Genomic DNA, 27,675 nt, shown 5'->3' with positions numbered 1-27,675 from the left:
TAAATCAGGGGAGGTCATTCAATTGACAAAAAACAGAAAACAACAAAGAGTTATGTCGAATGAATAAAGTAAGACATTTTGATTACAGATCTCTGTTTGTGGTAGGTTTTTAGGGGTCCCATATTTGCTCTTATATGGTAAATTTAACTTTCCGACAGTCTTTTGATTATGTAAATTAAGAGATCATTTGAATGTTTAAATGACAATCCATTTTATTTACCAAACAAAAACCACACAAATATGAGTTGTTTCCCATGAAAAACACTCCACCTATCTTACGATAACATCAGCGTTCTGCTCTGAAGCTGTGTACATAAAGCGACGCTCCCTAAAATAGTCTACATTTTATTTCTGGCACACAAAAATCTTGTTTTACTTCAACGTGTGAGTATAGGAATGGTCCGTCTAATAGTAGAAAAAATGTGTAGACATACTGATCCAGCTATTTGCACGGTTAATTTGCACCGTTTGAAATCACTAAGTTTTTAAAAAGTATTAAGAATTTTATTATTAGTTATTTGAAGCGACAGGTCGGTTAGTATTATTGTTTTTATTTGCCGGATTATAAGAAGTGAAACCGAAACTAGACGCCATGGGGATGCCACAGATGATGTGGCGAGGTTTATCTCAAGAGTTTAGAAAATTTAGTTATAAGGCTCTTTGATTGTGGCGGATTAAGAAGCAGAACAGAAGACCCTCAGTTTAGGGGCTCCCAAAATTTTCTCTTACTAACGATAGTAAAAAATAATTTTCCTATCGATTTTTATTTTTTTCTTACATACTAAGCATGGGTTATCAAACTGGGGTCGCGAAAGGCTTTCTGGGGGGGGGGGGGGGGGGGGGGGGGGTTGCCAAATGGTAGACTAAAACAAACACTAAATTCTAATAACGGGCTAGAGAAACCACAAAGCATACTGTGGAAAGTTGTTCTCAGTCGTTAGTCTATGAGACGAATCATTCGAAACACCAGGGGCGTAGCGATCCTTCCCGGCAACCGGGGACAAACTTTCAATTTGGCGCCCCCTCGGGAGCAAACTTTCGATTTGCACCCCCCCCCCCCCCCCCTCAAACTTTCGATTTGCATCCCCCCCTTATTTTGATTTGCACCCCCCCCCCCTCAAACTATTTATAATGCAAAAGTGCAGCTTAAATGACATTTTAATTTGTTTTTACAACCCATTTTGACGCCCCCTAAGGTCGGCGCCCGGGGACATATGTACCCCCTGCCCCCCCCCCCCCCCCCATCGCTACGCCTCTGCGAAACACACCAAAAAAGAAATATAGTTCTTTCGTCGGCAGGAATTTTGAGGTTAGTTAATAGCATGCAATTTCATTAAACGCATTAAAACATTTATCAAAAATAATTTAAATTAAAATTATACAAGAAAATCTTTTTTTTTAAGAGTGTTTTGAAGTTCCTTACAAATTATAAAAGGGTCCCCACTCGAAAAAGTTTGGGAACCCATGTTCTAACGGAAATGTAATGTTCAAACCATAAGCTTTTTCCCCTCTATATCCCCCCCCCCCCATGAAAATATACAGTTGTCCTTTAGTCGGACATACGCCCAAGCTCTACAGCGCAAACTCTAGCTGTCATCGCTTCATATCAAACAATGTTTATTTAACGTGAGCTCTCCCTAAAATAAGAAATGTGTTTTTGATTGGTCTGCTTTTAAAACACGACCAGTGAGTAAGTTATATTAAGCTTACTTTGTCAGATCTAAATATGTTTAGTAGAAATGATGACATACCAAAACAAGACTAAGTGACACATCTATTTGATGATATAATCCTGTGTCTTCCATTGGACACAGATGAGCAGCATGTTTACAACAGTAGGCCTATTTAGACGGTATTGAGAGATGTTTTAAATTTTGTTAACTCAATCAAATTGTAGCATAGTTACATGCTAAGAGTGTTTATGGTTGCGTTTGCATTTTTGCTATTAAAATTGCGTTTCTGTTTCTGTTTGCGTTATTGTTTGCGTTAATGTTGGCGTTTATATTTGCGTTTATGTTTGAATTATTTGTGCGATATTATTTGCTGTTTTGCTTGCGTTTAAGTTTCTGTTTGCGTTTATGTTTATGTTTGAGTTTAAGTTTGCATTTGTGTTTGTGTTTATATTTTCCCAAACGTCCATATTTAGTTGTAAATTTTACATATTCCCAAACCCCGGGGAGCCCAGGCTATGTGTCGCTTGATGATACATAAGTCACGGTCCTTTACAGAAATGTTTATTTCTAATTCCAGTGCATGGCCTGGCCAGTACGGCTGGTACATGATACATGTTAACGTTCTTAAATATAATTTGGGGTTATGTTAACTAATTCGATTATTAATGTTCCTAAAGATAATAGGGGGGCTGGGGTGGGGAAAATGTTCATTGATATAAGACTGCTGGCGTGTGATACTGGACACATGTAGAACTTAGTCAACTGTCTTCGTCTAAGGCGTTTTCTCAGAGCCGATCACCACTCTATCGACCCCCCTCTGACCCCTGGCCAGCCCCGTGACGTCATCCTCATCTAAAGAAACCCGCCATTAGTAAATTGCTGCCCACTGCTTCCTTCATGATAAAGAAAACATCTTGTTTTTAAACACGGCATCTTTTCAAAATAGATCGCCATCATAATCCTCTCGTGAAACCTGAGATTTGTAAGCAAATGCTTCTGCTGCTCTGTTGTCAAATATTGTTAATATCTTGGCACTATGGCGTATGCTGGTGGGTGTATGGTTCATTTTAAGATTTGATGGTCAGTGGGTGTCTAGTTCATTTTAAGATTTGATGGTCAGTGGGTGTCTAGTTCATTTTAAGCCAACAAAACGCCATATCTGTGCCAACTAAACCCCACACCTGTGCGAACTAAGCCCCACACCTGTATCTACAGGCCAACTAAACCCCACACCTGTACCAACTAAACCCCACACCTGTATCTACAGGCCAACTAAACCCCACACCTGTATCTACAGGCCAACTAAACCCCACACCTGTATCTACAGGCCAACTAAACCCCACACCTGTATCTACAGGCCAACTAAACCCCACACCTGTATCAACAGGCCAACTAAACCACACACCTGTACCAACTAAACCCCACACCTGTATCTACAGGCCAACTAAACCCCACACCTGTATCTATAGGCCAACTAAACCCCACACCTGTATCTACAGGCCAACTAAACCCCACACCTGTATCTACAGGCCAACTAAACCCCACACCTGTATCTACAGGCCAACTAAACCCCACACCTGCATCTGCTGGCCAACTAAACCCCACACCTGTATCTACAGGCCAACTAAACCCCACACCTGTATCTACAGGCCAACTAAACCCCACACCTGTATCTACAGGCCAACTGAACCCCACACCTGTATCTACAGGCCAACTAAACCCCACACCTGTATCTACAGGCCAACTAAACCCCACACCTGTATCTACAGGCCAACTAAACCCCACACCTGTATCTACAGGCCAACTAAACCCCACACCTGTATCTACAGGCCAACTAAACCCCACACCTGTATCTACAGGCCAACTAAACCCCACACCTGTATCTACAGGCCAACTAAACCCCACACCTGTATCTACAGGCCAACTAAACCCCACACCTGTATCTACAGGCCAACTAAACCCCACACCTATGCCAACTAAACCCCACACCTGTATCTACAGGCCAACTAAACCCCACACCTGTATCTGCTGGCCAACTAAACCCCACACCTGTATCTGCTGGCCAACTAAACCCCACACCTGTATCTACAGGCCAACTAAACCCCACACCTGTATCTACAGGCCAACTAAACCCCACACCTGTATCTACAGGCCAACTAAACCCCACACCTGTATCTACAGGCCAACTAAACCGCACACCTGTATCTACAGGCCAACTAAACCCCACACCTGTATCTACAGGCCAACTAAACCCCACATCTGTATCTACAGGCCAACTAAACCCCACACCTGTGCCAACTAAACCCCACACCTGTATCTACAGGCCAACTAAACCCCACACCTGTATCTACAGGCCAACTAAACCCCACACCTGTATGTACAGGCCAATTAAACCCCACACCTGTATCTACAGGCCAACTAAACCCCACACCTGTATCTACAGGCCAACTAAACCCCACACCTGTATCTACAGGCCAATTAAACCCCACACCTGTATCTACAGGCCAACTAAACCCCACACCTGTATCTACAGGCCAACTAAACCCCACACCTGTATCTACAGACCAACTAAACCCCACACCTGTATCTACAGGCCAACTAAACCCCACACCTGTATGTACAGGCCAATTAAACCCCACACCTGTATCTACAGGCCAACTAAACCCCACCCTGTATCTACAGGCCAACTAAACCCCACACCTGTATCTACAGGCCAACTAAACCCCACACCTGTATCTACAGGCCAACTAAACCCCACACCTGTATCTATAGGCCAACTAAACCCCACACCTGTATCTACAGGCCAACTAAACCCCACACCTGTATCTACAGGCCAACTAAACCCCACACCTGTATCTACAGGCCAACTAAACCCCACACCTGTATGTACAGGCCAACTAAACCCCACACCTGTATCTACAGGCCAACTAAACCCCACACCTGTATCTACAGGCCAACTAAACCCCACACCTGTATGTACAGGCCAACTAAACGCCACACCTGTATCTACAGGCCAACTAAACCCCACACCTGGATCTACAGGCCAACTAAACCCCCACACCTGTATGTACAGGCCAATTAAACCCCACACCTGTATCTACAGGCCAACTAAACCCCACATCTGTATCTACAGGCCAACTAAACCCCACACCTGTATCTACAGGCCAACTCAACCCCACACCTGTATCTACAGGCCAACTAAACCCCACACCTGTATTTACAGGCCAACTAAACCCCACACCTGTATCAACAGGCCAACTAAACCACACACCTGTACCAACTCAACCCCACATCTGTATCTACAGGCCAACTAAACCCCACACCTGTGCCAACTAAACCCCACACCTGTATCTACAGGCCAACTAAACCCCACACCTGTATCTACAGGCCAACTAAACCCCACACCTGTATGTACAGGCCAATTAAACCGCACACCTGTATCTACAGGCCAACTAAACCCCACACCTATATCTACAGGCCAACTAAACCCCACACCTGTATCTACAGGCCAATTAAACCCCACACATGTATCTACAGGCCAACTAAACCCCACACCTGTATCTACAGGCCAACTAAACCCCACACCTGTATCTACAGGCCAACTAAACCCCACACCTGGATCTACAGGTCAACTAAACCCCCACACCTGTATGTACAGGCCAATTAAACCCCACACCTGTATCTACAGGCCAACTAAACCCCACACCTGTATCTACAGGCCAACTAAACCCCACACCTGTATCTACAGGCCAACTAAACCCCACACCTGTATCTACAGGCCAACTAAACCCCACACCTGTATGTACAGGCCAACTAAACCCCACACCTGTATCTACAGGCCAACTAAACCCCACACCTGTATCTACAGGCCAACTAAACCCCACACCTGTATCTACAGGCCAACTAAACCCCACCCTGTATCTACAGGCCAACTAAACCCCACACCTGTATCTACAGGCCAACTAAACCCCACACCTGTATCTACAGGCCAACTAAACCCCACACCTGTATGTACAGGCCAACTAAACCCCACACCTGTATCTACAGGCCAACTAAACCCCACACCTGTATCTACAGGCCAACTAAACCCCACACCTGTATGTACAGGCCAACTAAACCCCACACCTGTATCTACAGGCCAACTAAACCCCACACCTGGATCTACAGGCCAACTAAACCCCCACACCTGTATGTACAGGTCAATTAAACCCCACACCTGTATCTACAGGCCAACTAAACCCCACACCTGTATCTACAGGCCAACGAAAACCCCACACCTGTATCTACAGGCCAACTCAACCCCACACATGTATCTACAGGCCAACTAAACCCCACACCTGTATCTACAGGCCAACTAAACCCCACACCTGTATCTACAGGCCAACGAAAACCCCACACCTGTATCTACAGGCCAACTAAACCCCACACCTGTATCTACAGGCCAACTAAACCCCACACCTGTATCTACAGGCCAACTAAACCCCATACCTGTATCTACAGGCCAACAAAACCCCACACCTATGCCAACTAAACCCCACACCTGTATCTACAGGCCAACTAAACCCCACACCTGTATCTACAGGCCGACTAAACCCCACACCTGTATCTACAGCCAACAAAACCCCACACCTGTGCCTACTAAACCCCACACCTTTACCTACAGGCCGACAGCATGAAGCCCTCAGAGCAAACGTCCATAGCGCGACTTTTGGTGAATGTAGTTCTGCTGAGTCGTCTGCTGGTGGCGGCCTTCCCCTCCCCGTACCACACTTCCAGCCCGGGGGACGAGCAGCTCTACCTCCCCGTGGAGACAGACGACGATCAGCTGGTCCCGGCAGGCCTAGCAGACGATGATGACGTCAGTATAAATCTGCTGGAAGACATCAGTCAGCTGATCGAGTCCAGTCGCAGACTCCAACAGCTGCATCAGATGCTGTCAGTGCTCAACTCAGGTCAGTGGTCATACGTCGTATGTCATGTCATATCATATGTCATGTCATATGTCATGTCATATGTCATGTCATATGTCATGTCATATGTCATGTCATATGTCATGTCATATGTCATGTCATATCATATGCCATGTCATATGTCATAGGGCATTTTGTAAGTCAAGTGTCATTTCATAGCCCATATCATGTCATTTCATGTATACAATTTCATGCTTAATGTCATATCCCATGTCATATGAAGAGAACCTTAGCCGAGTTGTCCATTTCTAACGTTCAAACGTTGCTGACGTCATATCTATCAACTCACCTCAGTCGACCAAACGTTGCTGACTTCATATCTAACAACTCACCTCAGTCGACCAAACGTTGCTGACGTCATAATAAACAACTCACCTCAACCGACCAAACGTTGCTGACGTCATAATAAACAACTCACCTCAACCGACCAAACGTTGCTGACGTCATAATAAACAACTCACCTCAACCGACCAAACGTTGCAGACGTCATATCTATCAACTCACTTCAGTCGACCAAACGTTGCTGACGTCATATCTATCAACTCACCTCAGTCGACCAAACGTTGCTGACGTCATATCTATCAACTCACCTCAGTCGACCAAACGTTGCTGACGTCATATCTATCAACTCACCTCAGTCGACCAAACGTTGCTGACGTCATATCTATCAACTCACCTCAACCGACCAAACGTTGCTGACGTCATATCTATCAACTCACCTCAGTTGACCAAACGTTGCTGACGTCATATCTATCAACTCACCTCAGTCGACCAAACGTTACTGACGTCATATCTATCAACTCACCTCAACCGACCAAACGTTGCTGACGTCATATCTATCAACTCACCTCAACCGACCAAACGTTGCTGACGTCATATCTATCAACTCACCTCAGTCGACCAAACGTTGCTGACGTCATATCTATCAACTCACCTCAACCGACTAAACGTTACTGACGTCATATCTATCAACTCACCTCAACCGACCAAACGTTGCTGACGTCATATCTATCAACTCACCTCAGTCGACCAAACGTTGCTGACGTCATATCTATCAACTCACCTCAGTCGACCAAACGTTGCTGACGTCATATCTATCAACTCACCTCAGTCGACCAAACGTTGCTGACGTCACATCTATCAACTCACCTCAACAGACCAAACGTTGCTGACGTCATATCTATCAACTCACCTCAGTCGACCAAACGTTGCTGACGTCATATCTATCAACTCACCTCAGTCGACCAAACGTTGCTGACGTAATATCTATCAACTCACCTCAGTCGACCAAACGTTGCTGACGTCATATCTATCAACTCACCTCAACCGACCAAACGTTGCTGACGTCATATCTATCAACTCACTTCAGTCGACCAAACGTTGCTGACGTCATATCTATCAACTCACTTCAGTCGACCAAACGTTGCTGACGTCATATCTATCAACTCACCTCAACCGACCAAACGTTGCTGACGTCATATCTATCAACTCACCTCAGTCGACCAAACGTTGCTGACGTCATATCTATCAACTCACCTCAACAGACCAAACGTTGCTGACGTCATATCTATCAACTCACCTCAACCGACCAAACGTTGCTGACGTCATATCTATCAACTCACCTCAGTCGACCAAACGTTGCTGACGTCATATCTATCAACTCACCTCAGTCGACCAAACGTTGCTGACGTCATATCTATCAACTCACCTCGGTCGACCAAACGTTGCTGACGTCATATCTATTAACTCACCTCAACCGACCAAACGTTGCTGACGTCATATCTATCAACTCACCTCAGTCGACCTAACGTTGCTGACGTCATATCTATCAACTCACTTCAGTCGACCAAACGTTGCTGACGTCATATCTATCAACTCACTTCAGTCGACCAAACGTTGCTGACGTCATATCTATCAACTCACCTCAGTCGACCAAACGTTGCTGACGTCATATCTATCAACTCACCTCAGTCGATCAAACGTTGCTGACGTCATATCTATCAACTCACTTCAGTCGACCAAACGTTGCTGACGTCATATCTATCAACTCACCTCAGTCGACCAAACGTTGCTGACGTCATATCTATCAACTCACCTCAGTCGACCAAACGTTGCTGACGTCATATCTATCAACTCACCTCAGTCGACCAAACGTTGCTGACGTCATATCTATCAACTCACTTCAGTCGACCAAACGTTGCTGACGTCATATCTATCAACTCACCTCAGTCGACCAAACGTTGCTGACGTCATATCTATCAACTCACCTCAGTCGAGCAAACGTTGCTGACGTCATATCTATCAACTCACCTCAGTCGACCAAACGTTGCTGACGTCATATCTATCAACTCACCTCAGTCGACCAAACGTTGCTGACGTCATATCTATCAACTCACCTCAGTCGACCAAACGTTGCTGACGTCATATCTATCAACTCACCTCAGTCGACCAAACGTTGCTGACGTCATATCTATCAACTCACCTCAGTCGACCAAACGTTGCTGACGTCATATCTATCAACTCACCTCAGTCGACCAAACGTTGCTCACGTCATATCTATCAACTCACCTCAACCGACCAAACGTTGCTGACGTCATATCTATCAACTCACTTCAGTCGACCAAACGTTGCTGACGTCATATCTATCAACTCACCTCAGTCGACCAAACGTTGCTGACGTCATATCTATCAACTCACTTCAGTCGACCAAACGTTGCTGACGTCATATCTATCAACTCACCTCAGTCGACCAAACGTTGCTGACGTCATATCTATCAACTCACCTCAGTCGAGCAAACGTTGCTGACGTCATATTTATCAACTCACCTCAACCGACCAAACGTTGCTGACGTCATATCTATCAACTCACCTCAGTCGACCAAACGTTGCTGACGTCATATCTATCAACTCACCTCAACCGACCAAACGTTGCTGACGTCATATCTATCAACTCATCTCAACCGACCAAACGTTGCTGACGTCATATCTATCAACTCACCTCAGTCGACCAAACGTTGCTGACGTCATATCTATCAACTCACCTCAGTCGACCAAACGTTGCTGACGTCATATCTATCAACTCACCTCAGTCGACCAAACGTTGCTGACGTCATATCTATCAACTCACCTCAACCGACCAAACGTTGCTGACGTCATATCTATCAACTCACTTCAGTCGACCAAACAATGCTGACGTCATATCTATCAACTCACTTCAGTCGACCAAACGTTGCTGACGTCATATCTATCAACTCACCTCAACCGACCAAACGTTGCTGACGTCATATCTATCAACTCACCTCAGTCGACCAAACGTTGCTGACGTCATATCTATCAACTCACCTCAACAGACCAAACGTTGCTGACGTCATATCTATCAACTCACCTCAACCGACCAAACGTTGCTGACGTCATATCTATCAACTCACCTCAGTCGACCAAACGTTGCTGACGTCATATCTATCAACTCACCTCAGTCGACCAAACGTTGCTGACGTCATATCTATCAACTCACCTCAGTCGACCAAACGTTGCTGACGTCATATCTATTAACTCACCTCAACCGACCAAACGTTGCTGACGTCATATCTATCAACTCACCTCAGTCGACCTAACGTTGCTGACGTCATATCTATCAACTCACTTCAGTCGACCAAACGTTGCTGACGTCATATCTATCAACTCACCTCAGTCGACCAAACGTTGCTGACGTCATATCTATCAACTCACCTCAGTCGATCAAACGTTGCTGACGTCATATCTATCAGCTCACTTCAGTCGACCAAACGTTGCTGACGTCATATCTATCAACTCACTTCAGTCGACCAAACGTTGCTGACGTCATATCTATAAACTCACCTCAGTCGACCAAACGTTGCTGACGTCATATCTATCAACTCACCTCAGTCGACCAAACGTTGCTGACGTCATATCTATCAACTCACCTCAGTCGACCAAACGTTGCTGACGTCATATCTATCAACTCACTTCAGTCGACCAAACGTTGCTGACGTCATATCTATCAACTCACCTCAGTCGACCAAACGTTGCTGACGTCATATCTATCAACTCACCTCAGTCGAGCAAACGTTGCTGACGTCATATCTATCAACTCACCTCAACCGACCAAACGTTGCTGACGTCATATCTATCAACTCACCTCAGTCGACCAAACGTTGCTGACGTCATATCTATCAACTCACCTCAACCGACCAAACGTTGCTGACGTCATATCTATCAACTCACCTCAACCGACCAAACGTTGCTGACGTCATATCTATCAACTCACCTCAGTCGACCAAACGTTGCTGACGTCATATCTATCAACTCACCTCAACCGACCAAAGGTTGCTGACGTCATATCTATCAACTCACCTCAACCGACCAAACGTTGCTGACGTCATATCTATCAACTCACCTAAACCGACCAAACGTTGCTGACGTCATATCTATCAACTCACCTCAACCGGCCAAACGTTGCTGACGTCATATCTATCAACTCACCTCAGTCAACCAAACGTTGCTGACGTCATATCTATCAACTCACCTCAACCGACCAACCGTTGCTGACGTCATATCTATCAACTCACCTCAGTCGACCAAACGTTGCTGACGTCATATCTATCAACTCACTTCAGTCGACCAAACGTTGCTGACGTCATATCTATCAACTCACTTCAGTCGACCAAACGTTGCTGACGTCATATCTATCAACTCACCTCAGTCGACCAAACGTTGCTGACGTCATATCTATCAACTCACCTCAGTCGACCAAACGTTGCTGACGTCATATCTATCAACTCACCTCAGTCGACCAAACGTTGCTGACGTCATATCTATCAACTCACCTCAGTCGACCAAACGTTGCTGACGTCATATCTATCAACTCACCTCAGTCGACCAAACGTTCTGACGTCATATCTATCAACTCACCTCAGTCGACCAAACGTTGCTGACGTCATATCTATCAACTCACTTCAGTCGACCAAACGTTGCTGACGTCATATCTAACAACTCACTTCAGTCGACCAAACGTTGCTGACGTCATATCTCTCGACTCACCTCAGTCGACCAAACGTTGCTGACGTCATATCTATCAACTCACCTCAGTCGACCAAACGTTGCTGACGTCATATCTATCAACTCACTTCAGTCGACCAAACGTTGCTGACGTCATATCTATCAACTCACTTCAGTCGACCAAACGTTGCTGACGTCATATCTATCAACTCACTTCAGTCGACCAAACGTTGCTGACGTCATATCTATCAACTCACTTCAGTCGACCAAACGTTGCTGACGTCATATCTATCAACTCACTTCAGTCGTCCAAACGTTGCTGACATCACATCTATCAACTCACCTCAACCGACCAAACGTTGCTGACGTCATATCTATCAACTCACCTCAGTCGACCAAACGTTGCTGACGTCATATCTATCAACTCACCTCAACCGACCAAACGTTGCTGACGTCATATCTATCAACTTACCTCAACCGACCAAACGTTGCTGACGTCATATCTATCAACTCACCTCAGTCGACCAAAGGTTGCTGACGTCATATCTATCAACTCACCTCAACCGACCAAACGTTGCTGACGTCATATCTATCAACTCACCTCAACCGACCAAACGTTGCTGACGTCATATCTATCAACTCACCTCAGTCGACCAAACGTTGCTGACGTCATATCTATCAACTCACCTCAGTCGACCAAACGTTGCTGACGTCATATCTATCAACTCACCTCAACCGACCAAACGTTGCTGACGTCATATCTATCAACTCACCTAAACCGACCAAACGTTGCTGACGTCATATCTATCAACTCACCTCAGTCGACCAAACGTTGCTGACGTCATATCTATCAACTCACCTCAGTCGAGCATCAGACCACCCCAGCAACATGTTGGACTAATGACACAAATCATTTCAAAAGTTTTCTCCAATACAATCCAGTTTGAATTATCAAACCGACAATTTCATTACCTGACCCCCCCCCCCCCCCTGAGGACGATTGACTTAATGTTGGGCCCCTGGGCTGCGCTTGCTAACGTCATCAAGAAAATTTGTTTGGATAATTCCCGTCCCACGTCCTAAATGACGTTAGTCCACCGCCTGCGGTCCACTACAACAACTGGTCCACTACAACAACTGGTCCACTACAACAACTGGTCCACTACAACAACTGGTCCACTACAACAACTGGTCCAACAACTGGTCCACTACAACAACTGGTCCACTACAACAACTGGTCCACTACAACAACTGGTCCACTACAACAACTGGTCCACTACAACAACTGGTCCACTACAACAACTGGTCCACTACAACAACTGGTCCACTACAACAACTGGTCCAATACAACAACTGGTCCACTACAACAACTGGTCCACTACAACAACTGGTCCACTACAACAACTGGTCCAATACAACAACTGGTCCACTACAACAACTGGTCCACTACAACAACTGGTCCAACAACTGGTCCACTACAACAACTGGTCCACTACAACAACTGGTCCACTACAACAACTGGTCCAACAACTGGTCCACTACAACAACTGGTCCACTACAACAACTGGTCCACTACATCAACTGGTCCACTACAACAACTGATCCACTACAACAACTGGTCCACTACAACAACTGGTCCACTACAACAACTGGTCCAACAACTGGTCCACTACAACAACTGGTCCAACAACTGGTCCACTACAACAACTGGTCCACTACAACAACTGGTCCAACAACTGGTCCACTACAACAACTGGTCCACTACAACAACTGGTCCACTACAACAACTGGTCCACTACAACAACTGGTCCACTACAACAACTGGTCCACTACAACAACTGGTCCAACAACTGGTCCACTACAACAACTGGTCCACTACAACAACTGGTCCACTACAACAACTGGTCCAACAACTGGTCCACTACAACAACTGGTCCACTACAACAACTGGTCCAACAACTGGTCCACTACAACAACTGGTCCACTACAACAACTGGTCCACTACAACAACTGGTCCACTACAACAACTGGTCCACTACAACAACTGGTCCACTACAACAACTGGTCCACTACAACAACTGGTCCACTACAACAACTGGTCCACTACAACAACTGGTCCACTACAACAACTGGTCCACTACAACAACTGGTCCACTACAACAACTGGTCCACTACAACAACTGGTCCAACAACTGGTCCACTACAACAACTGGTCCAACAACTGGTCCACTACAACAACTGGTCCACTACAACAACTGGTCCACTACAACAACTGGTCCACTACAACAACTGGTCCACTACAACAACTGGTCCAACAACTGGTCCAACAACTGGTCCACTACAACAACTGGTCCAACAACTGGTCCAACAACTGGTCCACTACAACAACTGGTCCACTACAACAACTGGTCCACTACAACAACTGGTCCAACAACTGGTCCACTACAACAACTGGTCCACTACAACAACTGGTCCACTACAACAACTGGTCCACTACAACAACTGGTCCACTACAACAACTGGTCCACTACAACAACTGGTCCTCTACAACAACTGGTCCACTACAACAACTGGTCCACTACAACAACTGGTCCACTACAACAACTGGTCCAATACAACAAATGGTCCACTACAACAACTGGTCCACTACAACAACTGGTCCAACAACTGGTCCACTACAACAACTGGTCCAACAACTGGTCCACTACAACAACTGGTCCACTACAACAACTGGTCCACTACAACAACTGGTCCACTACAACAACTGGTCCACTACAACAACTGGTCCACTACAACAACTGGTCCACTACAACAACTGGTCCACTACAACAACTGGTCCACTACAACAACTGGTCCAACAATTGGTCCACTACAACAACTGGTCCACTACAACAACTGGTCCACTACAACAACTGGTCCTCTACAACAACTGGTCCACTACAACAACTGGTCCACTACAACAACTGGTCCACTACAACAACTGGTCCAATACAACAACTGGTCCACTACAACAACTGGTCCACTACAACAACTGGTCCAACAACTGGTCCACTACAACAACTGGTCCAACAACTGGTCCACTACAACAACTGGTCCACTACAACAACTGGTCCACTACAACAACTGGTCCACTACAACAACTGGTCCACTACAACAACTGGTCCACTACAACAACTGGTCCACTACAACAACTGGTCCACTACAACAACTGGTCCAACAACTGGTCCACTACAACAACTGGTCCAACAACTGGTCCACTACAACAACTGGTCCACTACAACAACTGGTCCACTACAACAACTGGTCCACTACAACAACTGGTCCACTACAACAACTGGTCCAACAACTGGTCCACTACAACAACTGGTCCAACAACTGGTCCACTACAACAACTGGTCCACTACAACAACTGGTCCACTACAACAACTGGTCCACTACAACAACTGGTCCACTACAACAACTGGTCCACTACAACAACTGGTCCACTACAACAACTGGTCCACTACAACAACTGGTCCACTACAACAACTGGTCCAACAACTGGTCCACTACAACAACTGGTCCAACAACTGGTCCACTACAACAACTGGTCCACTACAACAACTGGTCCACTACAACAACTGGTCCAACAACTGGTCCACTACAACAACTGGTCCAACAACTGGTCCACTACAACAACTGGTCCACTACAACAACTGGTCCACTACAACACCAGCTCCTACGGTCATGCTACGAAAAGTCCCAGTAAAAACAAAAGATCAGACGGATGAGGGTCTTGTTCGACCGGAAACTTCTTTTTCCACTGAAACGTCTAATAACTAACGCTACTCAAAGTTTCACTGGTTACCTACAGCTCACCGTATAAGGAAATAAACCGGGAGTGATCTCCCTTAAACTTTCTCGAATATTCTTATACAACACTACGGGGGATGGCAACTCGGGATATAGACGTGGTTTTTTTAATCAGTTTAATTATTTAAACTTTTAAAACTAATATATAATCTCGTAGAAAAAAAAAATTGTGCACCAAGTGAACAGAAAACAATGTGTTTAAAATAGTGCGGAATATTCATATGCGTTTTTAGAGAAATCGGAAATAGCGTAAAGCACTTCTTCTGTTCCAGGCATCTCTTCGAACTAAATGAAATTTATATAGAAAATATATACTTTTAACAGTGTCCGCCCTCCCCCCGAAGAAAGCCTACCGCCCCCCCCCCCCCCCGAAAATTTCAAGTGCCCCCCGGAGAAAATAGTCTTGAAGAAACACTTGTTAAAAGGAACTTACAATTTGATAGAAGGCAGAAAATTAGATATTTTACTTGTATGTGAAACAGACTCAAGTTATACGCTGTTGAAAAACCGAAAGTAGAATAAGCTCCACTTCCGGTTACCAAAATCGCTAAGAAATTGAAACAGAACTACAAATTTGATGTAATACTTATCTGAAAATTTATAAACCTAGCTATACCGGTACTCAAGTTATCGTGTTCTAAGACACACATCCAGAGTTTCTTCCAGGCATCTCTTCGGGGGGGCTAAGCCCCCCCGAAAAATTTTTACCGCCCCCCCGAACGAAATGAAATTTATATAATTTATATAGAAAATATATACTTTTAACAGTGTCCGCCCCCCCGAAGAAAGTTTACCGCCCCCCCCCCCCCCCCCCCCGAAGATTTCAAGTGCCCCCCCGGAGAAAAAAGTCTGGAAGAAACACTGCACACATCCAACCAGGCACGCACAGACATACACATCCACACAGACACACACAGACATACGGACAAAATTCCAAAACTATGTTTTTTTCCGACTCAGGGAGGTGCAAAGAGTTGAGATTTGTGAAAATATCGGTTTCGATTATTTTGTACTATTACTATACTTCGTATACAAGAAAGTAAAAACGGACACCTAAACTGGAGCCAAATAAATTATTACACAGTTAAATAGTTGAAAATGTGAAACCTTGTAACCACTTTGTTAAAATATATGTAAGGAACTGATTTGGTTGAATGCTAATTTCTCACCCACTGATTCAGATCTAATTAATATTTTTACACTGATATTTTCCGTCTCTGGACAAATTTATCGCATTTTTTTCCAGGTACCGAGAACAGATCCAGGTCTAAAAGAATGTTTGGTAAGTCATTGTTGATTGTCACGTTAGTTGTTGTCACATTAGCACTTGCCACGTTCACTGTTGTCACGTTAGATATTGTCACGTTAGATATTGTCACGTTAGCTGATGTCACCTTAGTTCTTGTCACGTTAGATATTGTCACGTTAGATATTGTCACGTTAGATATTGTCACGTTAGCTGATGTCACCTTAGTTCTTGTCACGTTAGATATTGTCACGTTAGATATCGTCACGTTAACACTTGTCACGTTAGCTGTTGTCACGTTAGCACTTGTCACGTTCACTGTTCTCACGTTAGCTGTTGTCGCGTTAGCTGTTATATACTGTCACGTTCGCTGTAGTTGCATTAAATGTTGTCACGTTAGTTGTTGTTACGTTAGCTGTTGTCACGTTAGCTGTTGTCACGTTAGCTGTTGTCACGTTAGCTGTTGTCACGTTAGCTGTTGTCACGTTAGCTGTTGTCACGTTAGCTGTTGTCACGTTAGCTGTTGTCGCGTTTTATACTGTCACGTTAGCTGCTGTCACGTTAACTGTTGTCACGTTAACTGTTGTCACGCTCGTTATTGCCAGAACGTACCACTCAACGTCAATACAGCAATGACCAATCAACCGACGGCGTCATATCTTATGACCTATAGAACAGCATACATTAGCAGGTCAAACATCATTTCTCATGACCTATAAAACAGCATACATTAGCAGGTCAGACATCATTTCTCATGACCTATAGAACAGCATACATTAGCATGTCAGACATCATTTCTCATGACCTATAGAACAGCATACATTAGCATGTCAGACATCATTTCTCATGACCTATAGAACAGCATACATTAGCAGGTCAGACATCATTTCTCATGACCTATAAAACAGCATACATTAGCAGGTCAGACATCATTTCTCATGACCTATAAAACAGCATACATTAGCAGGTCAGACATCTTTTCTCATGACCTATAGAACAGCATACATTAGCAGGTCAGACATCATTTCTCATGACCTATAGAACAGCATAAATTAGCAGGTCAGACATCATTTCTCATGACCTATAGAACAGCATACATTAGCAGGTCAGACATCATTTCTCATGACCTATAAAACAGCATACATTAGCAGGTCAGACATCATTTCACATGACCTATAAAACAGCATACATTAGCATGTCAGACATCATTTCTCATGACCTATAGAACAGCATACATTAGCCGGTCAAATATGCTCGCTAGCCGCCAGAACTTGATGATTTGACCGATATTTTTTGGGGGCAAATATGCTGCTTGTAGCGCATAGACACCAACTAAAACTCAAAATATCCGAAAAGCTCTTGTGCGAAGTGATTGTGTCGAGTGATTGTGTCGAGTGATTGTGTTAAGCGATTGTGTTACATGGGTCTGGCGGAGCTTCACGTTAAGCAAACAGGTCAATCCATCAATGCCGTCAGACGTTGTAGCGTGACGCGTGCTGGATACAAAGCTCGTCATACATGCCTTGACGGACACTGGAGCAGCGATTGCATGGGCGATAACAGATCCGTTGTGTGTGAGTGCGTGTGTGTGTGTGTGTGTGTGCGTGTGTGTGCGTGTATGGGCGTGTGTGAGTGTGAGGGTTATTTAAAATGCGGCCACTTACCGCTGCTGCACCAATCAAAGAAAACGGGAAGAGCATGAAGTGGCCCCGGTGGGGAGGGGACGGGGTGGGGGAGGGGACGGGGACGGGGTGGGGAGGGGACGGGGTGGGAAGGGGACGGGGTGGGGAAGGAATGGGGGTGGGGATGCGAAAATTTAAAAATAAAAACTTTACAATAGCAAGCTTTTGTTATGCACTAACAATCAGACAAAAAGAAAAATAATTTTCTTTAAATCTATTTTCTATCTAGATCTATATAAAAAACAAAGTATGTCTGCGTGTCCGGTACGAAAACCGTAGGCCTGAACGGATCGGGTACATTTTTGCCACACTGGTACATTTTGCCACACTGGTACATTTTTGCCACACTGGTACATTTTTGCCACCCTGGTACATTTTTGCCACACTGGTACATTTTGCCACACTGGTACATTTTGCCACACTGGTACATTTTTGCCACCCTGGTACATTTTTGCCACACTGGTACATTTTGCCACACTGGTACATTTTTGCCACCCTGGTACATTTTTGCCACACTGGTACATTTTGCCACACTGGTACATTTTGCCACACTGGTACATTTTTGCCACTCTGGTACATTTTTGCCACACTGGTACATTTTGCCACACTGGTACATTTTTGCCACCCTGGTACATTTTTGCCACACTGGTACATTTTGCCACACTGGTACATTTTGCCACACTGGTACATTTTTGCCACACTGGTACATTTTTGCCACCCTGGTACATTTTTGCCACACTGGTACATTTTGCCACACTGGTACATTTTTGCCACCCTGGTACATTTTGCCACACTGGTACATTTTGCCACACTGGTACATTTTTGCCACCCTGGTACATTTTTGCCACACTGGTACATTTTGCCACCCTGGTACATTTTTGCCACCCTGGTACATTTTTGCCACACTGGTACATTTTTGCCACCCTGGTACATTTTTGCCACACTGGTACATTTTGCCACCCTGGTACATAATAACACTGGGAGTGTTTGCTCGCACTTTCTGGCTAGATCTGATGCTATTTTTAATTGTTTTCAATTTTTATAATATTTCTATAGGCCATATAGGTGACCTAATTTCCGCCATTATATTTGGCATTTGCGAGGTACGTTCAGCACCGGTGTGATACATTATCCTCGGAACTGTCTAGAAAGGGTGTTTACATGTACTATTTTAGTATTTATCCTTCTTAAACGAAAATCAGGATAACGATATTAAATAATAAGATAATTATAACTTGACACGTTTCTAATGGAATTTAAAAACGATTTGATGTTAATGTTGGGTTTAGGGCTTCAATAGTTTTATTGTTATGGCAGACCATTTGGTTGATGTTGAAGTGAGGGTTGGTTTGAGTGTATGCTCATGCTTGTAGTTGTGTTTATGTTTGTGGCTGAGGGTGTGGTCAGGGTTGGTTTATGTTTATGTTTTTGTTATGTTAATGTTCTTGTTTGCGACTGTGGGGAGAGTTGGTTTTAATGTTGTTTTTATGGTTGTGTTTATGTGGTTGTTTTTTAGACGTAGAAGTGCGAGGAAGGGAGGGGGTTTATGTCCGTTTACATTTATGTTTGCGGTTGGTTGTAGTTAGTGTTAGGTTTAGAGTTGGGTTAAGGGTTATATATATTTTCTCAAATGTCGTTATTTACATACAGACATTAATAGGACAGCACCGGGTATATGCTGCTTTATAAACACACAAGCCACGGTCCTTTACAGATACGTTTCTCACAAAAGCCAGTGCAAAGCCTGGCCGGGACGGCTAGTATATACTAAAATACACCGTGGGTCTCGATATTATGTTGGCTGACACTACGACTTACACCCCCCCACACACACACCACGACTCCTCCACTGTCGTCGTCCCCCCCCCCCCCACACACACACCACGACTCCCCCACTGATTCATGACAGCCAGACCTGATGAGTTTAAAAAATGCTGGCACTCAGTAATCAATGGATAGCATCAAAGTAAACCCCCTCCCCCACCCTGTTTGCCCCGTCCCTTCCCCACCTTAAACTCGTCACCCCCCCCCCCCCCCTTGTCTTGACATTTCGCTCGCGCTCCACGTTCATACACAATGAGGTCTCGACCAATCAAAGCCGGCAACTCTAGATGGTCGTGCAAGTAGTACCGGCTGACATTTAGCCGGCTGCCGGAGCGATAGTTTGATTCCTCTTCTCATTTAGCCGGCTGCCGGGGCGATACTTTTATTCCTCTTCTCATTTAGCCGGCTGACGGAGCGATACTTTGATTCCTCTTCTCATTTAGCCGGCTGACGGAGCGATACTTTGATTCCTCTTCTCATTTAGCCGGCTGCCGGGGCGATACTTTTATTCCTCTTCTCATTTAGCCGGCTGACGGAGCGATACTTTGATTCCTCTTCTCATTTAGCCGGCTGACGGAGTGATACTTTGATTCCTCTTCTCATTTAGTCGGCTGACGGAGCGATACTTAAACTCATTGTCTAGTTTAGTTCACGATATCATGTATCATACATAATAAATATGCCTTTCTCCTTTTTTTACTTTCTCGTATACGGTATAGAGAGGAAATATTGTAACCATACACATATTCATAAAAACGTTTTAATAACAAGTTTTTATGTAATAATGCACTAAAAAGTAGAAAATAAATTATAGACTACTATTTAAATAACTATAAAGAAAAGCGTGGATCACTTTATTGAATACCTTTACTAATATTCAGGAAGAGACCCACACTTTACTTTGTAGTTATTAAAATAGTAGTGTATAATTTATTTTCTACTTTTTCGTGCATTATTACATAAAAGCTTGTTATTAAAACGTTGTTTTTTTTATGAATTTTTTTTTCAGTACTTTAAATTTTTACATTCTCGTGTATACAGAACTAGCTGCATCCCGTGCTCCGCCACGGTAAATCTTTTTTAAATGTACCAACTTGGGAACAGAACAAAACTAAACACAACACAAACGAACGCAAAAAAAACAACGAAAAAACAAACACAACACTCATAACATAAACACAATTTAAATGCAATCATAAAGGCAAATTGCTCACAGTCTAGCCCGTAGCGCCAAATCGCGCCCTTTCCGGTGATTTGCAACCCCCTCAAACTTTCGATTTGCACCCCTTCCACCCCCCGCCCTAAAACTTTCGATTTCCACCCCCCCCCCTCGCAATTTTTTTCCAACCCACTTTGGCGCCCCTTAAGGTCGGCACCCGGGGACATATGCCCCCCCCCCCCCTCGCTACGCCTCTCCTATAAAACCCGAAAGATAGAATAATAATTAGAAAACAGTATAAATAATAGGCAGTATTTAAAATATCCGTGTTTTACCTACAATATTTCACTTTATCCATTCACGCATTTTTTTCCAGTACTTTAAATTTAAAAAAATTACAATAGAGTTTCATAACTAAAACCATTGCGCACCTAATGAACGTGATGAGGCGTCTATAATAGAGCTGAATAGTTGATTAAAAATTATAAGTAATAAACAGTAGGGCCTACATTCAGTGAATAAAATAAATAAAAGATTGCCTTTTATCAATCCATGCTAATTATAATTTTCTAACAATAATTTCCTCTTACACATCCGAATAATTTGCATTCACATTTTGCTAATTATATTATTGCAACACTAATTCCTTCTATGACGAACGTATATTTGCATTTACATTTTTTATTAGCGTGAGTTTAATGTATTTTTAAATTACCTCCTTTGTCAAAATTAGAAAAGAGTTAAATTAATTTGATTTTTCTACCGTACTGTTATTATCTTATTAAAATGTATCCACTTTTTCTGGGAACCTAAACGAAAATGATATTTGACATTAATCTTTTTAATACGTTTTAGCAGTTTGCGTGTATTTAATATTTTCTTGACGTTATGCGAAAGAGTAAAAACCGTGGCAATTATAAAATAGCTCTATGCCGCTATATAAACAAACCCTACTCTAATACTTATAATAAGACACTGCGGTGCACTGAAAAGCACAGCATGGTGCGAATGTTTACTTTTATGGTTCCAAAATCTATAGCGATGACGGAAGGAAGGAAGGAAGGAAGGAAGGACTGACACACTACCAGCAGCGTTATATTATAGACTAGCTGCATCCCGTGCTCCGCCACGGTAAATCTTTTTAAAATGTACCAACTTGGGAACAGAACAAAACTAAACACAACACGAACGAACGCAAAAAAAACAAAAAAAAAAACGAAAAAACAAACAACACTCATAACATAAACACAATTTAAATGCAATCATAAAGGCTTATTGCTCACAGTCTAGCCCGTAGCGCCAAATCGCGCCCTTTCCGGTGATTTGCACCCCCCTCAAACTTTCGATTTGCACCCCTTCCCCCCCCCCCCCCCCCTTCCTAAAACTTTCGATTTCAACCCCCCCCCCTCGCACATTTTTTCCAACCCACTTTGGCGCCCCCTAAGGTCGGCACCCGGGGACATATGCCCCCCCCCCCTAGCTACGCCTCTCCTATAAAACCCGAAAGATAGAATAATAATTAGAAAACAGTATAAATAATAGGCAGTATCTATAATATATACAATATTTCACTTTATCCATTCACGCATTTTTTTTCCAGTACTTTAAATTTTAAAAATTTACAATAGAGTTTCATAACTAAAACCATTGCGCACCTAATGAACGTGATGACGCGTCTATAATAGTGCTGAATAGTTGATTAAAAATTATAAGTAATAAACAGTAGGGCCTACATTCAGTGAATAAAATAAATAAAAGATTGCCTTGTATCAATCCATGCTAATTATAATTTTCTAACAACAATTTCCTCTTACACATCCACATAATTTGCATTCACATTTTGCTAATTATATTATTGCAACACTAATTCCTTCTATGACGAACGTATATTTGCATTCACATTTTTTATTAGCGTGAGTTTAATGTATTTTTAAATTACCTCCTTTGTCAAAATTAGAAAAGAGTTAAATTCATTTGATTTTTCTAGCCTACAGTTATTATGTTATTAAAATGTATCCACTTTTTCTAGGAATATTAACGAAAACTATATTTGACATTGATCCTTTTAATATGTTTTAGCAATGTGCGTGTATTTAATATTCTCTTTACGTTATGCAAAATTGTAAAAACAGTGGAAATTATAAAATAGCTCTATGCCGCTATATAAACAATCCCTACTCTATTACTTATAATAAGACACTGCGGTGCACTGAAAAGCACAGCATGGTGCGATGTTTACTTTTATAGTCCCAAAATCTATAGCGATGACGGAAGGAAGGAAGGAAGGAAGGACTGACACACTACCAGCAGCGTTATATTATAGATTGTATACAGAATATAGAGAAAGTATTGTAATCGTGCAAAAAAAAATATATAAAAAATCACATGAAATTTTGAGTTTTCACCGCTTTACACATCAGTACTTCATCATATACGGAGTATAGGGTACTTATTTTAATCGGGCAAAAATTATACATCCAGATTTATCACAATTTTGGCGTTTTATACTGTACAATCCTATTCTGTCCGTGTGTGTGTGTGTGTGCGTGTGTGTTTGTAAACACGATAACGTGAGTACCGTTACAGCTAGGTTGATGAAATGTCATATATAAGTATTATATCAAATATGTAGATCTGTATCAACTTTTCAGTGATTTCCGATAACTGATTTGCGCACCAAAATGAATGTAAACAAGGTGTACACAATTAAGAGGAATATTAGTAGGTCTACTTTGTAAATGATACACATAATTAAGTCCCATTTTATTTCACAGTTCATTGTCATTGAGTCTTTACCTACGTGAAAAGTTTGAGACACATCGGTCCAGTAGAAATTATAGTTTTTTGAGAATTCGGAAACATCGTAAAATACTACAGCCGGTCTCCGAAAACCACTCAAAATTTGAAAGCGGCAAGATAATAAGATCTTATACTTATGTATAAGCTTTATTTGACCTAAGTGAAACGGTGCTTACATTATAATTATATTAGACTAGAATGGATGGCATAATGGGGATTGTGTTGTGGGCTGTCGCCGACCGACCGTTTCCGAATGGGAAACTGGGTCGTCTAGTCATGTAATAATGTGATACTTTTCTGCTCAATTAGGCACACATAGTTTGCAGTCATTTTGGTGCAAAATTATTTTTTACACTCGATTTTACGCTTTTAAAAATATTTAAGAATAAAAAATTAATTAAAAAAAAAAAACATTTGTTGCACGAATGCAATGAAAGCTTCCTCCCCCTTACTCAACTGTTACATAAAAATATAAGAGGTTTAGGTCAGGTCACTCTCGCTTTATTTATTTACTTTTCTATAGCTCGACGCGAAAAATATTGCCTACTGTCTAGCCAAGTTAAAGAAATGTCAAAACATCCATAATTAAAAGAAATGTCAAAACATCCATAATTAAAGATTGAGGCAAACAGATACGAATGAGCTGAGCACAGATCTAGATTCTATATATTTTAAGTAGAGGGCAGATCTAAACAAGTAGATCTAGATCTAGTTCTAGATCTAAACAAGTAGATCTAGATCTAAACTTTAGTCTCAACACGTAGATTTAAACACGTAGATCTAGATCTAAAAAAAAAAGTAGTTCTAGATCTAAACAAGTAGATCTAGATCTAAACTTTAGTCTCAACACGTAGATTTAAACACGTAGATCTAGATCTAAAAAAAAAAAGTAGTTATAGATCTAAACAAGTAGATCTAGATCTAAACTTTAGTCTCAACACGTAGATTTAAACACGTAGATCTAGATCTAAAAAAAAGTAGTTATAGATCTAAACAAGTAGATCTAGAAATTCTAGATCTTAACACGTAGAATTGAAGAAGCAGATCAAACAAGTAGAGTCTATAGCGGACATCTGAATTATACAGAAACAATTCGAAGCTAGATATCTAGACTAGATCTAGAAATCTAGATCTAGATCTAGACTCTAGTTGGAGAGAAAACGTTTCAGCTAACCTTTGCAAACTGAAGGTTCCATTAATACATCAGTAGGAAAGTAGATTTCAGTTATTGAATCCTGTGGTAGGCCATTAATACATCAGTAGGAAAGTGGTTCATAAATTTGACTGCTCGGAGTCTTGGCAGTGAATTTTTTTTTTGCACTTGTATAAACATGGTACCTAAATGTAGTCAACAATGTACGTTACTGGCCGTGTATTGTCGATGTGTTACCTTGGTGTGTAGCTGTGTTCTTTATTTACTTGTGTTGAGTTTGGTGTGTGTTGTGGATGTGTGTTCACTAGTGTGTGGCTGTGTTCTTTATTTACTTGTGTTGAGTTTGGTGTGTGTTGTGGGTGTGTACCTTCGTGTGTAGCTGTGTTCTTTATTTACTGTGCTGTGTTTGGTGTGTATTGTGTACCCTTCGTGTGTAGCTGTGTTTCTTTACTTACTTGTGCTGAAGATGATAGTTAACTTAGACATTGAACCTCCCCTCCCCACCCTTTTATTCTCCTTCCGGTCAGCCCTTCCAGGCCTGGACAACATTGACCACATCATGGACATGCTGCACCACCACAGCCAGAAGACCAGCAACAGGAATAAGATGCAGCTGCACGGCTAGCAGGGCAGACGACAGACGTGCTTCCAACAGTGGCATGTCGTGTCAGGCCGTAGATGCTAAAATAAAGTCTTTGTTTTAAAGTTTGTTTCGTTTTTTTTTCATCTGTCTCCAGTCATACTTTTTTGTCAAAATAATAAAAAAAAAAAAAAATAAATAAATAAACACACGGATACAAAAAGTGGCGCTTCAGCCCAAGACACTTAAGGTCACAGTGTGTGTGGGGGTGGGGGTGGGTGGAGGCACTAAGGACATGGTGCAGCGCGGGAAGGACACTGAGGAAAGTGGGGGTGGGACCCAAGGACACAGTCTGGGAGAGAGGACAGTGTGGGGTGGGAGAGGACACTATAGACACAGTGTGGAGTAGGAGAGGACGATAAAGACACAATTTGGGGAGGGGGGCACTAGGGACGCATTGTTCGGTGGTAGAGGAAACTAAGGACCTCAGGACACACTGTGGGGAGAGAGTGGACACCCAACACAGTGTGTGTGAAATTCTATCTGGCACCTGATTTACTCGGGTAATAATTTCTCATCAAATATTGAGTGCTCAACTCAACTACCTGATATCGTCTGCTAATTGCAGACGTTAATCTGTCACGTGACACTAGGTGAGGATTCTCTGACGGACGGGCGGAAGGTGGGTGTGTGTGTGTGTGTGGGGGGGGGGATAACGTACATGGGCATATAAGTGATTAACAGATCATTGCAGGTAAAAAAAAAATTATGACAGGTAAAGAGCCAGATCATTGCATGTTAAAAGCCAGATTTTTGCAGGTAAAAAGCCAGACCATTTCAGGTAAAAAGCCAGACCATTGCAGGTAAAAAGCCAGACCATTGCAGGTAAAAAGCCAGATCATAACAGGTAAAAAGCCAGACCATTTCAGGTAAAAAGCCAGACCATTGCAGGTAAAAAGCCAGACCATTGCATGTTAAAAGCCAGATCATGACAGGTAAAAAGCCAGACCGTGACAGGCGGCGATGGAAAAAACCCAGATAATTACAGTTTGAACCAGACCTCAGCCGCTTTATCTTTAAACAATAGGAACCACCAACCAATCAAACAAAACCAGCAATACGGCGAGAATAAAAAAACAACAGCAGAGCTACCGAGTTACCACAATTATTGCGTCTTTACTAGCAGAGTTTCTTCCAGGCATCTCTTTTTTACCGCCCCCCCCCCCCCCGAACGAAATAAAATTTATATAATTTATATAGAAAATATATACTTTTAACAGTGTCCGCCCCCCCCCCCCCCCCCGAAGAAAGTCTACCGCCCCCCCCCCCCCCCCCGAAAATTTCAAGTGCCCCCCAGGAGAAAAAAGTCTGGAAGAAACACTGTTTACTAGGCTGCACCACTATCAGACCACATTTGGTTGATTGACTAAATACACAAACAGGAAAAAGCTAGCTTTCTTCGCACGATTTATATGACGCTGTGAGATCAATGGTTGAACAAATCACAACAGCTGTGGTCCATGTTTGAATGCGTTTGGCAATAATTGAAAAAAAGTTAGGCAATAATTGGACGTTCTTTTGCCATAAATGAAAAAAAAAACAACAAAACTTTCGATACTTTAGGCAATGTTTGGATATTTTAGGCAATGATTTGTTTAATTAGGCAATGTCTGAATTGATGTTGTTGCTGTTTACTAGCACTGATTTACTAGCACTGA

At 42.9% G+C, this 27,675-nt stretch overlaps 1 protein-coding gene across 2 annotated transcripts in view; it reads left to right on the top strand.

The window, feature by feature from the left end:
* LOC131944133 (uncharacterized) overlaps positions 1–26,071 on the top strand; it is a 48,768-nt gene extending 22,697 nt beyond the window's left edge. The window contains exons 2-4 of one of the 2 annotated variants that reach the window (XM_059304647.1): positions 6,337–6,625; positions 16,761–16,796; positions 25,914–26,071. In XM_059304647.1, the coding sequence (XP_059160630.1) occupies positions 6,346–6,625; positions 16,761–16,796; positions 25,914–26,002 (405 nt within the window). In that variant the 5' untranslated portion in view covers positions 6,337–6,345 and the 3' untranslated portion in view covers positions 26,003–26,071. Of the gene's footprint in view, positions 1–6,336; positions 6,626–16,760; positions 16,797–25,904 lie in introns of both variants that reach the window. The other variant, XM_059304646.1, reaches the window with a different exon arrangement.
* Positions 26,072–27,675: the final 1,604 nt, after the last annotated feature.

Source organism: Physella acuta, unplaced genomic scaffold (genome assembly GCF_028476545.2).
Source record: "Physella acuta isolate Inbredline_101_S28 unplaced genomic scaffold, ASM2847654v3 ptg000483l, whole genome shotgun sequence".
NCBI lineage: Eukaryota > Metazoa > Mollusca > Gastropoda > Physidae > Physella > Physella acuta.
This window is presented reverse-complemented; position numbering and strand designations above follow the sequence as displayed.